General features: G+C 39.4%; 1 protein-coding gene across 3 annotated transcripts; it reads right to left on the bottom strand.

Annotated features, from left to right (window-relative positions):
* Positions 1–1,547: 1,547 nt before the first annotated feature.
* Positions 1,548–12,776, bottom strand: DDX59 (DEAD-box helicase 59). Of its 3 annotated transcripts, none has more exons than XM_057429081.1 (8): positions 12,655–12,776; positions 9,364–10,190; positions 6,164–6,331; positions 5,668–5,757; positions 5,013–5,264; positions 4,075–4,227; positions 3,496–3,624; positions 1,548–1,886 (listed from the first exon to the last, which is right to left on the bottom strand). In XM_057429081.1, the coding sequence occupies exons 2-8, from the start codon at positions 10,177–10,179 to the stop codon at positions 1,623–1,625; spliced, it is 1,872 nt and encodes a 623-aa protein (XP_057285064.1). In that variant the 5' UTR covers positions 10,180–10,190; positions 12,655–12,776; the 3' UTR covers positions 1,548–1,622. The 3 variants fall into 3 exon arrangements, with proteins under 3 accessions (XP_057285064.1, XP_057285065.1, XP_057285066.1); XM_057429082.1 differs by lacking the exon at positions 12,655–12,776 and adding an exon at positions 11,754–11,926; XM_057429083.1 differs by lacking the exon at positions 12,655–12,776 and adding an exon at positions 11,238–11,312.
* Positions 12,777–14,445: the final 1,669 nt, after the last annotated feature.

The raw sequence follows: 14,445 nt of genomic DNA, 5'->3' as shown, positions 1-14,445 counted from the left end.
GGCAGGAAGCCCGGCCCCGCCGGGGACTTCGACGGCGGGCGGGAGACGGTGGGGGAGAGGAATTCACCCTTCGGAACAAACGGCGCTACTGATGATGCCGAGGACTGGACAGGAGGGATATGGCCAAGCCACCTCATGGAAGAAAAACTGGTCTCTTGCCGAAGGATACATGCTTCTTATAAAATACACAGCATTTATAAATACTGTACAACTGGTTAATATGGAAAAGATTAAAAACCCAGCAGAGGGAGACAAAAGGGAAAGAAGAGGCGAGTTAAAAAGGTTTCCCTGTATCAGAGTAAAGTAGTAGCAAAAGTGCTTAGAAAATAGTAGGCATCATAATAAATATAATTCAGACTTTCAAAATTAACATTAGTAGTTTGTCATTACTAACTATATAAATCTAGCACCAGTATGACAGTCATGACATCCGTCTCCCAGCAGGCAAAACTCATTCTCTTTGTTTCCAGTTGCAGAAAAAAAAAAAAACCATAGCCAGCTACTGAGCTTTTAAAAATTAAACAAAGCCAGGCTATCGTATTGCTGCTCTTTGGCCAAAGAGCAAATATACAATGCACAGAGCTGACATCTAAACTACCTGGGACACCTCATTCTGCCAAAAAGGGATGATGCATCACAACAACATGAAAACTATGATGAAACCAATTTCCTCAAGCTTCAGTTTAAAAGAGGAAAAAAAAAGCAAGTCTTGATTATAACCCATCTCAGACGTTGGATGGAAGTTGTGTAACACTGTCTTAATATGGTTTTGGTTTTATTACCCTCCAAAAAAATAAACAGCATCCGGTGCCAGAACAAGGCAAGTTGTGCTTAACTAAGTAGTAATGATTTACATATTCATGTCTGTTACACATACTATACATGTATCAATATATTACATATATAACATATATGTAGTGAACTACACTGTTTCATTTATTCAGAACACAATTTTTTTATTTACCTTAGGTGGTTTATCCTACTTCTCTACAATGAAGTTGTACTAATAACCAAGGTTTTCTGCTATTGCAAATGCTTGAGCAGGACTTCTAACTGGTCCACAGGAAATAAAAGAGAAACTTTCAGTACTGTTTAAAAGCAAAACTTGAATGTATGTTCACAAGAAACCCCAGAAAGCATACCAAGGATTCAGAGCAATATTCCCAGTGGACACTTTTATGTGAACTAACAGGAAGAGATTGAGGCTTGTGTTCAGACACCAATCTGTCAGCGTATTTTTATCCTTTTTTTGTGAGAGTGTCCTTTGCAAAGATCTTGTCTGAATATAATAACACAAAAATCACCAGAAGAGTGTGTTTCACAAGTCTGAGGTGATTATTCAGAAATATTAAAACAAAATTGTACCTCCTCCATTCATTTATAAGCAAGATCAAAGACTACTGGATTTCGAGAAAGGGCTGAAGTGTTTTTACTAGGCACTACTGTAATTCAAACACACACAATATCCTGTATTTCAAAATAAAGATGAGCTAAAAATGAGACTCCTTAAAAAACTGAATATATAAACTTCTTCAAAAAAGGCAATATACAAGGCATCAAAATTCCATGTTTATTTTTAATCACACTTTAATTATGATTACATAACTATAAATATATCTTTATTACCTCTGAGAATTATTTTTGTCATGTTTTCTAATAATGTCCATTATATTATCTCCTGTTACAAGCCTATTCTGTAATTGTTTAAGTCTCTGTTGTTCCCTTCTCTTTTGGTCATGAAGATACGGGGAATTAAGCAGCTGCGGGGGAAGAATGGTGCCTGTTGGTTTTACTCTCTTCACAACATCCCAAAAGAGCTTCTTGCTGTTGTTATTGATAAAAGTAATTGCAGTCCCACTGTGACCCAACCTTCCTGCTCTTCCAACCTGAAAAAGAAAAAATTATTTTAAGTTATCGGTATTAAATGCAAGTTCTTCAGTGATCCATAAAGTTTACTTTCTGTTATAAAACACTGACTAACCTAAGTGACGCCAAATCTCTTTGTCTCACCCTCTAAGCATAAAGTTTTGATAAATTTCTTAAAGTCAGAACATGCAGATCTGAAGATTTAGCTTAAATCCATCAAAAATCACAACTTGCTTATGGGACATACCTCAAGTTCAATATTGATGCTGAAATGTATGATACAGCCTATGAGCAAAGGCTTACAGTAAATCTGGTCCAAACAAAATACTTCAAAAAATGCTTACTGTAGCAATGCCACATACATGTATCTTGTACGAAGCACAGGACGTACAAGCATGAACATAAAAAGGCCCTTTACTTTCAGTGTTCTAGTAACTGAAAATTATCAATATTATCCAAAGTGCTTGAACAAATTAGAAAGGTATATACAAAGACTCTCTATTTAGGAAGAGATATCATGCTAATATTGGTACAGTTTTGATGCTAGGAAAGACCACCTGTATTTATTTACTACTTGCTTGAAACTTTTGCAGAAAGAGAATTAAAAACCAGAGAGGTTAGACCAATTTGCTCAGGGTCTTGTCCTATGGAGTGAGTTTCAAGTGTCCTCAAGGACAAAGGTGCCACCATGTCTCTGGGTAGCTCACTCTACTGCCTGCTCTCACTGTGAAAAACAAAACAAAGGGTTTTTTTCCCTGTTATAAGGCCAGAATTTCCCCTGCAGTAAGTTGTAACTATTGGCTCTTGTTCTTTCACTGTGCATCTCCAAGAGTTTAGCTCTGTCTCCTATGTAACCATGCATTACAAAACAAAACAGCAATTACATCTCACCTCCAGCCCAAACAAGCCCAGTTCCCTCTGTCTCTATTCACATGTCACATGAGCCAGCCCCCTGACTTTGTACACTCTCTCCCCTTTGTTGGCTTTTCTTGTAGTTGATGTTCTCAAAACTGTCACAGTATTAGAGTACTGTGGCTTTCTAAGTTCCAAAAAGAGGGTAATAATTAGTTCTCTTCATCTGCTACACAAACTAGGGTTAGGGTGTTTTAACTACACATACACACACAACCCACCCACCTTTTTATTTCTAAAGCAGGAAATTCTCAGGAAAAAAAAACAGAGGAGATACTGGAGTAAGAAGAGGGAATGAACATTAAGTTCACAACTGGCTTCCCAGCCATATCACATGCATATCCCACACTGCAGATGAGCTGCAGCAGAAAGAGGGGCATTTGGCCTTTCTTCACACAGATAGTTAAAACACAGTAAACTTTGCTTTCTATAGACAAAATTATGTAAGAGTACAAAACAGGAAGAATAATACTTTAAACATAACTGACCAAAAAACACTGTTCTAGTCTATAGTAATATAGAGGAGACAAAACAACTGCATTGTAGATTTTAATAATTTACAGAAGAGACAGAACAGATACTGAGCACCTTTCTTATATGAACAATATTTGGAAGAGGAAATTAATCTTTCTGTTTACACTTACAATTAAATTTCTAGAGGTGGATGTCACATTTCATTATACTTTTCAAATAATGCTTTAGCAATTATTTACTTACCTGATGTACATATTCATCCATACTTGAAGGCATATCAAAATTTACTACCAGTTTAACATTGACAAGGTCCAGACCTCGCCCAAGGACTCCAGTACTTACTATAACTTCATACTTCTCCTGAAGTAATCCCTAGCAAAGGAAGAATAAATAAAAATAGTTTTTTCCTTTATTTATATTTTGAACCTCTCCAAGGATAGGCTGGGGTTAGTTATGTAGTGCAAGAACATACCCCGCGGGATTATTCTGCTGCAGAAGACAGAATGACTCCCTGTATTCTGATTTAAGTAAAAATATAATTTACAGAGGTAATTAAAGAAATTAAAACCACAATTTCAATTAAAACATTGTCAATTAAACTTAAATGTATATTTAAATTCCCATTTCAAAGCAAATAATCTAGGAATTAGTCTCCAGTAATTTGCTTGGTCCATCTGTCTCTTCATTGTCTCAACAATACTCCAGGTTTTATTGTAGAAAAGCAATAAATTATGATTTAACTTGTTAAAAAAAAAAAAACTTACAAAAATAAAAGGAAAGAAAAGAAAAGCCATTTTAAATTTAGCATTAGGAGGCACAAACCTGTAATATGTCTGTTCTTTCCACCTGAGACTTTTCAGAATGCATAGCTGTACACTGCAATCCTGTAATCTTGTGAACAGCATCACTCAACAGATCTGCTCCTAGCTTACAGTCCACAAATACCAACACTGGAGGCTTGAAGAGTTTTTTATCCTGTAAAATTAAACAGTTTATGTAAGAAGGTATTACAACAGTTTGCTGCTCATCATCACCAACTTGGATTCAATTTCTTCTGCTCATTATCTCTAATATTAACAAGACCTTCAGATGATTAAAAGTTTTTAGACTCTATATATAAGAAGGAACAAGATACCAGCCAGGAAACTATACACATCTGTACATCATAAACATATGATTTGTAGAATCAGAACCCAATAAATCCATTTTTTAAAAGCAGCTTTTATGTTTCTTTAAATGTTACATAATAATTCCAAACTTGAAAAGTTTTGAGGTTCAGTTAAAGATTCTAATTTACTTCTTGAATAACTTCAGCCAAGACTCCAAATTTCCCCCCAAGATACTCATAAAAGAGTAATTTAATTTAAAATAATTTCAAGAAATAACTAAATTAGCTTTCTCACTGGTTTCTCTTCTGACTTCTAAAATCACAAACCACTCCCAGGCCACAGAGCAGCTATGGCAGTTTAAGAAAGTTCTGTTCCTCTACCGCTCTCAGATAACCAGTACAGATCTTTGGTTTGACACAGTGCAAATCACAAAAAAAAAAATCAAAATCTTAATTCTTCATCTGTATCCCAAGAAAAGAATCTAGTTTGCTGCTGCACAGAAGGAGTTGCTGGGTGCACTAGTTAGTGCAGTTACATGCTTAACCTCACTCCTCCTCTTCACTACCTATTACAATTAAAGATGAGAACCTAGCAGAGATGCGTAAAGACATGACTCATAAGTTGTTCTTATGCGAAAAACATTGAACTTACATTTAGTATTTCAAACAGCTTTTTCTTTTTAGATGGCTCTTCTACCCACAAGATAATCTGGCGAACATTGGAACACGGGAGATTCTTTTCTCCAACTGTTATTCTTACAAAATTATGCAGAAGCTGATTTGCTAAGTGTTCAATGCCCACTGGAATCGTGGCTGACACCAGTATAGTTTGATGATCATGAGAGATGTCTTCCAAAATATCCAACACTTGCTGCTGGAAACCCATTTTTAACATGGTATCCACCTAAGTGAAAAGAAAAAAACAAACCAACATTTGTACCAGATTTTTCCCTGAGCAGCAGAATCCTGAACAGATTGACAGAAGAACCATAATGTGCATTAACTGGCACGTAATAACCCAAATGCAGGACATTTTAATTCAGAAGAAAGGCTAAATGAGAAAATTAAAAACAATTGGTTCACACTGGTCTAGCAGTATTACCCTGTCGGTCATCTAAGTCTGTTATAGCCAACAGAACATGGCTTGTTCAAACACAGTTCAAACCATGTTAAAAAATTCTGGTTTTCCTCTTAAAACATATACTTTATAACAAAGAAAGTGTATGTTTAATCAGTTAGACCAGCCACTCACACTGACTCTTCAAGGACCTCTGTACAGAATGCAGCCCTGATAAGTGAAAACTTACTTCATCCACCACTATGATTTTTATGCCATGCAGTTGAACAGAACTTTGCTTTAAAATCTCAAGAAGCCTTCCAGGTGTTGCTATTATAACCTAAGAAAAGAAACACAAAAAAAAACAAACAAAAAAAAAAACAACCCAGGAGTTAGAAATTCCATGAAAGGACAGATGACTCAGAAAAAATACAAAGTTACCACACATAGCTGAGAAGGCTGGTAATTGCTGGTACAACCTGCATTGAAGTCATAAAACTCTTACATGTAACTTAATAAACTGTGAAGCCTCAAAAAGAAATGGACCCTTTAGAACTCTAATGGAAACGTTTAAATACAGGCAATATAACCTGCATTTATATATGCAGGTTATAATAATAAAATTTTACTGGTTTTGCTGTAAATTAGAACTCCTTGTCTGTTCACGTCTTTGTGTGACCACATATGTCAACATATGTCATGGAAACATAATTTTCCCCAAGATCTTTACCCACTACAGTCCTTACCTTAACACTTTGCTTGAGACGGTGAAGCTGTGGCGGCAGTGGTAAGCCTCCTACCAGGAGAACAGTTCTCATGTTTGGCAATCCAGCCATCAATTCTTTAGCTTGTCTCTCTATCTGAATTGCTAACTCCCTTGTTGGTGACAAAATAAGGGCAGATGGAGTTTCTGTCTAGAAAGAGGAGAAAATTCTGTTGAACGTGGAATTGCTTTATTATATAGATGACAAGTTTTCAAAATTAAATCTCCCAATACTAATTATTAGTATTATATAAAATCATAGGATTGTTTGGGTTGGAAAGGACCTTAATTTTATTCATCTGCCATGGGCAAGGATACCTCAAACTAGAGCTGGTTGCTCAAGGCCCTGTCCAACCTGGCCTTAAACACTGCCAGTGATGGAGCACTCACAAATTCCCTGGGCAGCTTGTTCCAGTGCCTCATCACCCTCACAGTAAAGAACTTCTTCCTTATATCCAACCTAAATCTCCCGTTTTAAGTCTGAATCCATTACCCCTTGCCTTACCACAACAGTCCCTGATATAGAGTCCCTCTATGGCACTCTTGCAAGCCCCCTTCAGTTATTGGAAGGCTGCTATGAAGTCTCCACACAGACTTCTCCAGGCTGAACAGCCCCAGTTTTTTTTTCATATAAATTATACTAATTTACATAGTGCAGCTACTGTGGCTATAAATTATAAATTGCACTTTAATTTTATATGCATATAAATAAATATATTGATATAAATTATATAAATGATATAGCACAGCTACTGTGGATACAACATATACTGATAATACCCTTTTTTTTAAGACAGAAGGTAGAAAGGGATTATACCTTTAACAATGCAGGCCAAGAAAGTCTATCCCCGAGTTACTCAACTTTTGAAAACAAAAAATTAATACATGTCAAAGTACACTGTTAGAATAGCTTCCTGACAACAAAAAAGACCCAGAAATCTAGCAGCCATTTGTAAATACTGGTGTTTTTCTATTCTAGTTACTGCACTGAATCTGTAACAGAAGTTCAGAGTAAATTTCACATTAACGGAAAACACAAGATCTAGTTGAATCTAGAGACCATTAAAAAACAACACTTTTAGAAGCATTGATAAAACAGACTATTTCCCTTTACTGTCTTGCACACACTATGTAAAAACATTACCGATTAGCCAGAGAAGATAAGCAGCGATAGAAACTTTATACAGAAAAAAAAAACCACATCTCAAATTGGAAAACAAAATTAGTAGTTCCTCTGACGCACTATTAGTCAGCCAAATACAAATGAATCATTAAAGCAGCAGTCTTAAGTATTTTTTCTGGTTGTTCCTTATATAAGGATCTCTAACCAAATTCTCACCTGATACTTCTGCAACCCAGAAAACACAAAATTACAGAGCAGTAATTCCTCTCAGATTAATATAGATTCCTAACTCCAGTTAACACATACTAACAAAGAACATTGTAAAAAGAACAAAGTAAATTCTTTACTGTAAGGGTGGTGAGGCACTAGAATGGGTTGCCCAGGGAGGTTGTGAATGCTCCATCCCTGGCAGTGTTCAAGGCCAGGCTGGACAAGGCCTTGGGTGATATGATTTAGTGTAAGGTGTCCCTGCCCATGGCAGGGGGGTTGGAACTACATGATCTTAAGGTCCTTTCCAACAGTAACTATTCTATGATTCTATGAACATAAGGTAAAACGGGAAAGGGCAGGGAGACAGAATAACGTCTCCCTGCCTAGCTCCAAGACACATTATTAAGGTAATAATAATCACCTGTTCAGCAAATAAACAAAGCTCTCAGATATTGATGCTAGAGTCACAGATTTCTGAATGTTTTTCTGGATGGTGTATGTTTCTTTCTGGTCCCCACTGGAATACTTGCAAGTGACCAACAGGAGGTTGTTCCTTTCCCACTGCATCATCAAAGGAACTACACAGTTAAATAACTTGTGTCAATAAGAGCTTTTTGAGTTGCTTTCAAGTGGGCAACAGCGTTTAACAACTTACCACACAGAAAAGATATCAGTGTTGAGAAGCCAGAAACTGTCAAGTATCTCATAATCAGATTACCCTCATGCTCTCAATATCTCATGTCTCTTTAACATTAAAAATTAAATACTTTAAACAACAAAATAAAATTCTCTCCTGACGTATACATTAACCTATAAAGTACTCTGAAGATGAAGAATGAGAAAGATCACGTAGAAAAATTAAGTATTATTCATTAAGGCTCCAATTTTGTGCATGCCATTATAAGTGTGTGACTGTCTTGCAGACTTTAATGATAATCTGAGAGGTGCTGAAGCGTAATACTGCAGTTCTTAAATGCCTCTATATAATGCTTCTGTTCTTACAACTAATGCTATAGCACTTTAAAGATTATGAGAGATACTTAAATAATCTTTAAATTACTAATTTGGAAAAAAAAAAACATCATAGACATTAGTGTGTATGTGTATCTACAAGGCATCTAAACACTACAAAACATCAACTAGGATCAGGGTTCCGAATTTTCAAATATATTCTTACACATCTCTTTTAAAGTAAAACCATGAAAGCAAAATGCAATACTGAACCACACACAAGGTACAGAATACTGTTTGCCATTACTCTCATCATACAATCATATCCTTACGAAGCAAGTTCTCTTAATTGTTTTTATCCCAGAGTATCGATTGAGAGACTATGTGACTATTTCAGAAATTATAATATCCCAAATTCCTGTAGTTATTTGATGGTCAGTGGAACATAATTCCAACAGAAATTAATCTGCGAAATAATGTCAATACAAAAAAAAACTCAGTCATCAGATATGTAAAGACAGAGGAACAACTTCTTGCAGAGGACGTGGAATTATTTTCACTTTCTATTTTAAGTCATTGTCCTGGGTTCAGCAGTAGCAGTCATTTAAATTTAGGAAATTTACCACAGAATTTAGTTATCTTTCTTAAGCAGAAACAGTATAATAAGTAATATTCACAGAGTTACTTCATCTCCTAACAAAAGCAAAAAAATATTCAAAGTCATTAAAAATAATCTGCACCTCCCCCCACTTCAATAACCAATCAAGCAAGCATCAATCAAAAGTATAATAAATCTTTGGATGTCAATAAAAAACACTGCAATTACATCCTCAGCTACACCGGGAACCCAAGAGACAACGCTGCAAACCACTTTTTCTAAACATGTGAAGTTTCATTACCTCTTTCAAAACCTTCATAATAACAGGGAGCAAGAAGGCTGCTGTTTTTCCAGAACCTGTGTCTGCACTAGCAACAATATCCCTCCCTAACAGTCCAACAGGGATCATTTGCATTTGGATAGGAGTTGGTACTTCATAGCCAGAGTTCTTTAAATTGTAGTTTAAAGTTTCAGGAAAACCACAGTGTTGAAACTCTAAAATAGGTCTTGGAATTTGCTGGCCCTGGACAGCAATACCTAGCTGCAGTTTAAGATTCTCAATCTGCTCATCCTGCAAACTTAAAATAAAGGAATGATCCCTGTAGAAATAAGGTGTATTAGGCAGTTGTGCTTCTGACTGAGAATCTGCTTTGGTGAGTTGATCAGATTTTAGCTTGTTTTCCTTTTCTTGAGTCTGTAGAAGGTGTTTGGCTTTACACTCCAAGCTACAAACATCTTCATCTGTTTTATCACAGATATACTCTCCATACCGACCACACACAACACATACAGGTTCTCCAGGTTCTGCCCAGCGCTGGGATTTGCTGAAGGATTTTATGGGTTCTTCCAAAGAGCTGCCTTCATCAGTATTTTGGTTGTCCTTTCCCAAAGCTGTACTAGCAACACCAGGGTCTGCAGCTGCAGCTTCTGCGTGTTCTTGTACAACTTCACTGCACCTTGAAGCAGAAGTTTCTGTTCTAACTGACTTACAGTCTTCAAACTTGGTGGTCTCCTCTAGCAAAGATCCTCCAGAAGACAATCTATTTTTCTTAGCAGCTGTACAACTTCCATCCTCAGCAGCAGTTCTCTTGACTTTAACAGATCTTGGTAAAAACATGCTCCAGTACACTAGAAAGAAAATTGTTACAGTTAGAAACTACTACCATCGAGAAAGGTACGTTTTACTGTTACCACATAAAGTGTCTATGAAACATATTTGCAAACCTAGAAATCAACTCTCGATCCCTGGAAAGATCTAGAAACTGCCTTGCTCAAAACTGATGTTGGTCTTTACAACGTTGATGCAATGCAAAGAAATAATTTAAAATAACAGCAGAAGCATAGAACAAGAGAGAGATCCACCTACAGTTAGTTTTCGGTATTAGACATGCGCAATTAAATACAAACTGATTTTTTCACTATCTGTTTGGGAATGTATCCATTTTGAGAGTCAGTCATATTTAAATCCCTTAGAGAGTTTAACTGTTTCTAAGATGAGATACAGAGGCAAAACATGCGTTCTTCCAAGCTATGAAAAAAAAAAAACAAACCCAAACCAAGCAAAATATAAATTCTGAAAAGTATGGCAAATTTAGTGCAGAACCCACCCAAGACTTCCACTTTTGTTGTCCTTTTCAAAGCCCACTCGTATTTAAGAATGCTGTGGATTGGGATCTGTTCAGAACCCAGCTGTTTGTTCAGGGCGTCAAAGAAAGAGCAAAGACCTACAGAGTCTATTTGCCAAATCCCTACTGTAACACAAGGAAGGCGAATGAAGTGTCTATAAATAATATTAACTTTTATATTCTGAAACTTTCAGTAGTTCAAAGTGTCAGGTGTTCTCACCAATCGTTTCATATGGCACAATCAGTAAAGAAAACACACAAAATATCGCTATTTTATTCTGAATTAATCGCACCGTGCATACCAGTCTCTGTAAACTCCGTATCAGCTAAATATGCACGCAACTATCTCTGTGTTTACAGCTTTTTTTCTGCGTAAATAGAAGCAACCCAAAGTGGTAACTCACGAGTGCGAAGCTCGCCATCGAATGAACTTTCTGTGGAGCACGGGCAGACCCGCAATGCTTACGCGGTCGCTGCCGCCATCGCCACTGCATCAAACCAGACCTCATCGCTTATTTTTCACCCCTAACGAGAACATCACACAACAAACCTCTTTATAAATTCAGCAGCCTTCCAAGCGAGGGGAGCACAACGCGCTCACGAGAAGTACCAAGAACACGAGAAAGCTGCGCCCCTCAGGGGCTCCTGGTGAGGCCCCGTCTTGCCGCTAGCGCCACCGCGCCAGGAAGTCCCGGTCCCTTCCTGTGCCCGCCCCGGCCCGCCTCTCCAGCAGCGATACCTACCTCGCGCCACAGATCCGATCCTACCGACAGCCTCCCCCGCCGCAATGCTGGGAGGCGGAGCCCGACCCCACCTCCCCCTTCTCCCCGCTATAGGCGGAGGGACGGCACTGCAAGACCGCTACCAACCGGCCGCGGACTCGCCTCCGTCGCCTTTCTTCACAAAATGGCGGCGGCCACACGCACACAGTGCCGGACGAGCAGCCGGCGGAAGGACGGAGCTGCCACCGCTTCGCTGCCGGAAACAGGGCGCCGGGACGAGCGGAGAGAAAGCCCAAGAAGGAGCGGAGCGGCGCGGCGCAGACCGGCCTCACCGCCGGTCGCACCAAGTGCCGAAACCCGCGCGGCCGGCCGCAGCCTAAGGACATGTTCCGCGGGTTGCCAGGCCCCGGCGGCCGGGCCTGCGCGCTCGGCCTGGGAAGGGAAAACCGCATCGCCGGGAGGCGTCACTGCCGAGCTCCGTTTCGGTGTTGGGGGACCGAACGGGCGACTGTTGACCCTCTTCGGGGCTGCGGGGCAGGCTGGCCCACCGCTCCCGTTGTTACCGCCGGAGTTGCCATACATGCACAGGTTACTGCACGTGATGGAGGTGTAAGGCATGCCATATAAATGCCCAGTGTGTGCCTTGACCCATTTAAAACGCAAGGCCATGAGGAGAGCCCTGTTCAGATACTGCAAACTGGTTTTTTTTTCAATAATAAACATCTTTTTTACGCTCCACAATGCATGAGAACACTGAGAATTATCACGTTTCAGTGCAGGGCGAAAGAGACTTTCAGACTTCATCCTGGACTCGACAAAGACAGCCTAGGTGTGTGACAACTGCACCAGTGCCATTGCTGCAAGCAAACCAAGCTCATGGAAAACCATACTAAGGCTTGGATATATGTCCATTGTAAAAGCTGATGGTTTTAGCTGCTTGGCCATTGTGAGCAAGGGTGGTCACTGCTACTCCCTGTCTTCCCAAGGGCTCACATTACCAGGAGGTCAGTCAACCTGTCCAAGATAACTCCCTTGGAATAGCAGGACCCTGAGGCGGTGTCCCTGTGTCTGCACCGTTTGCAGAAGGCTCCTGTATTTGAGCACAAGCAGGAACACCAGAGTATTCCCAGAGCACACCCTATGACCATAAATGATTTGGAGCATGGGAAAGATACCTTGCTGGGAGCTCTCTGGGTTGATGTAGTCCCAGGCACTCCAGATACTCCAAAAGAGATTGTACCTTACCTCCCTCCTACTCCAACAATGATCCTGCTAGCCTGAAAGCATCCACATAGAGGGGGAGTTCCATTTTCTTTCTGGCTCCTTACTTTTGCTGGTGACCACCACCATCACTTCCTGCTAAAAGAGAAAATCCATAAATACTAGCAGCCCCTTTGGAAACAGAGTTTAATGGCAGTCCAGAGGAACCAAAGGGAATGGGGTTAAAACAGAGAGACACAAAGCTGGGGGCTTTCGAGCAGCTGGCCACAGCATTCTGTAACATTTAAAGTCCTGTCACGCTTGCAATGTGGTCTACCTTAAAGTATGCTGGATTCCTCATTAGATTACCACAGTAGCACGGCAAAATTAGTGCAAATAGGGGTTTTTGGTCTGTGGGGGATTTTTATTTAACTAGTGCAATCAGAAGATACTATTGAGCTTCTGGAAAGATTAAGTGGGCTTTTCTAGACCTGAAAAACTGTCAGGCATCTTTCACCCACATTCCATAAATTCCTCATTCTCTGATAAAATCCCCACCTTTCTCTGGTTCAGCCTCTGTCATTCTCCTTTGTTTGTACCGACTTTCTTTTCTTCATTTTCCCTCCCAGAGAGTTTCTAACACAGGCAGATTTCCTTTCCTTAACTTCCATTTTTACAGGGTCATTTCCTGGAATTCAAAACATCATTTCCTAAATTAAGACCAGTATTTCAACAATATTCAGTATGATATGAGAGGCTTCATACTCTGTAAGTCCATATACCAAAATGCAAACATCCTTATATATCAGCTTTTTCTGTTGTGTTTTATTGGGTATTTTGGTGGTGGTGGTGGTAGTGGCATTTTCTCCTAACAGTAGGTTTCTGTTAATATTAACCTAATGGAAACAACTGAATCTAAAGAAAATTAAAGTCCCTTTTTTTTATAATGGAAAGAATATTGTTATTTTGTTGAAAGCTACCATTCTGCCCTCACCTACCATGAGAGAACAGTTTGCACACTTTGGTTATGCAGACATACTCAAGGTCTTAAGATTAAATAATACTGTCCATACTCTAATACAGCAACTTGAGCATTTTTGCTCTTAGCACATTTTCCTGCTGTTCTAAGCCGCAAATGCAGAAGTCTAGCATACGTATTTGTGTGGAAGGTATAATTGTAGTCAGTGGGTGTATTCCATGATTCACTTCTGGGTGCATGACTTTCAATTTTTGCCCTACCCTGGATTTGTTTCATGAGAACACTATTTTGTTACTCATCAACACTTTCTGATTAGGTACTGTTTTTTTTTTTTCCTTTTAAAAATCACTTTTAAAATATAAGTATTATGTTCCTCATAAATAGAGGGTCCCACAGTCATAGGTTAGGGTTGGAAAGGACCTTAAGATCATGTAGTTCCAACCCCCCTGCCATGGACAGGGACACCTCACACTAAATCATATCACCCAAGGCCTTGTCCAACCTGGCCTTGAACACTGCCAGGGATGGAGCATTCACAACCTCCCTGGGCAACCTATTCCAGTGCCTCACCACCCTAACAGGAAAGAAATCTCCTCCTTATATCCAATCTAAACTTCTCCTGTTTAAGTTTTAACCTGTTACCCCTTGTCCTATCACTGCAGTCCCTAATGAAGGGTCCCTCCCCAGCATCCCTATAGGCCCCCTTCAGATACTGGAAGGCTGCTATGAGGTCTCCACACAGCCTTCTCTTCTCCAGGCTGAACAGCCCCAACTTCCTCAGCCTGTCTTCATAGGGGAGGTGCTCCAGTCCCCTGATCATCCTCGTAAGTCCTTCTCTGGACTTGTTCCAACAGTTC

This window comes from Pezoporus wallicus, unplaced genomic scaffold, assembly GCF_028554395.1.
Source record: "Pezoporus wallicus isolate ANWC-B61680 ecotype Strahan unplaced genomic scaffold, APGP_CSIRO_Pwel_v1 contig_593, whole genome shotgun sequence".
Lineage (NCBI taxonomy): Eukaryota > Metazoa > Chordata > Aves > Psittaciformes > Psittacidae > Pezoporus > Pezoporus wallicus.
Note: the sequence above shows the minus strand (reverse complement) of the source record. Positions and strands in the feature narration are given on the sequence as shown.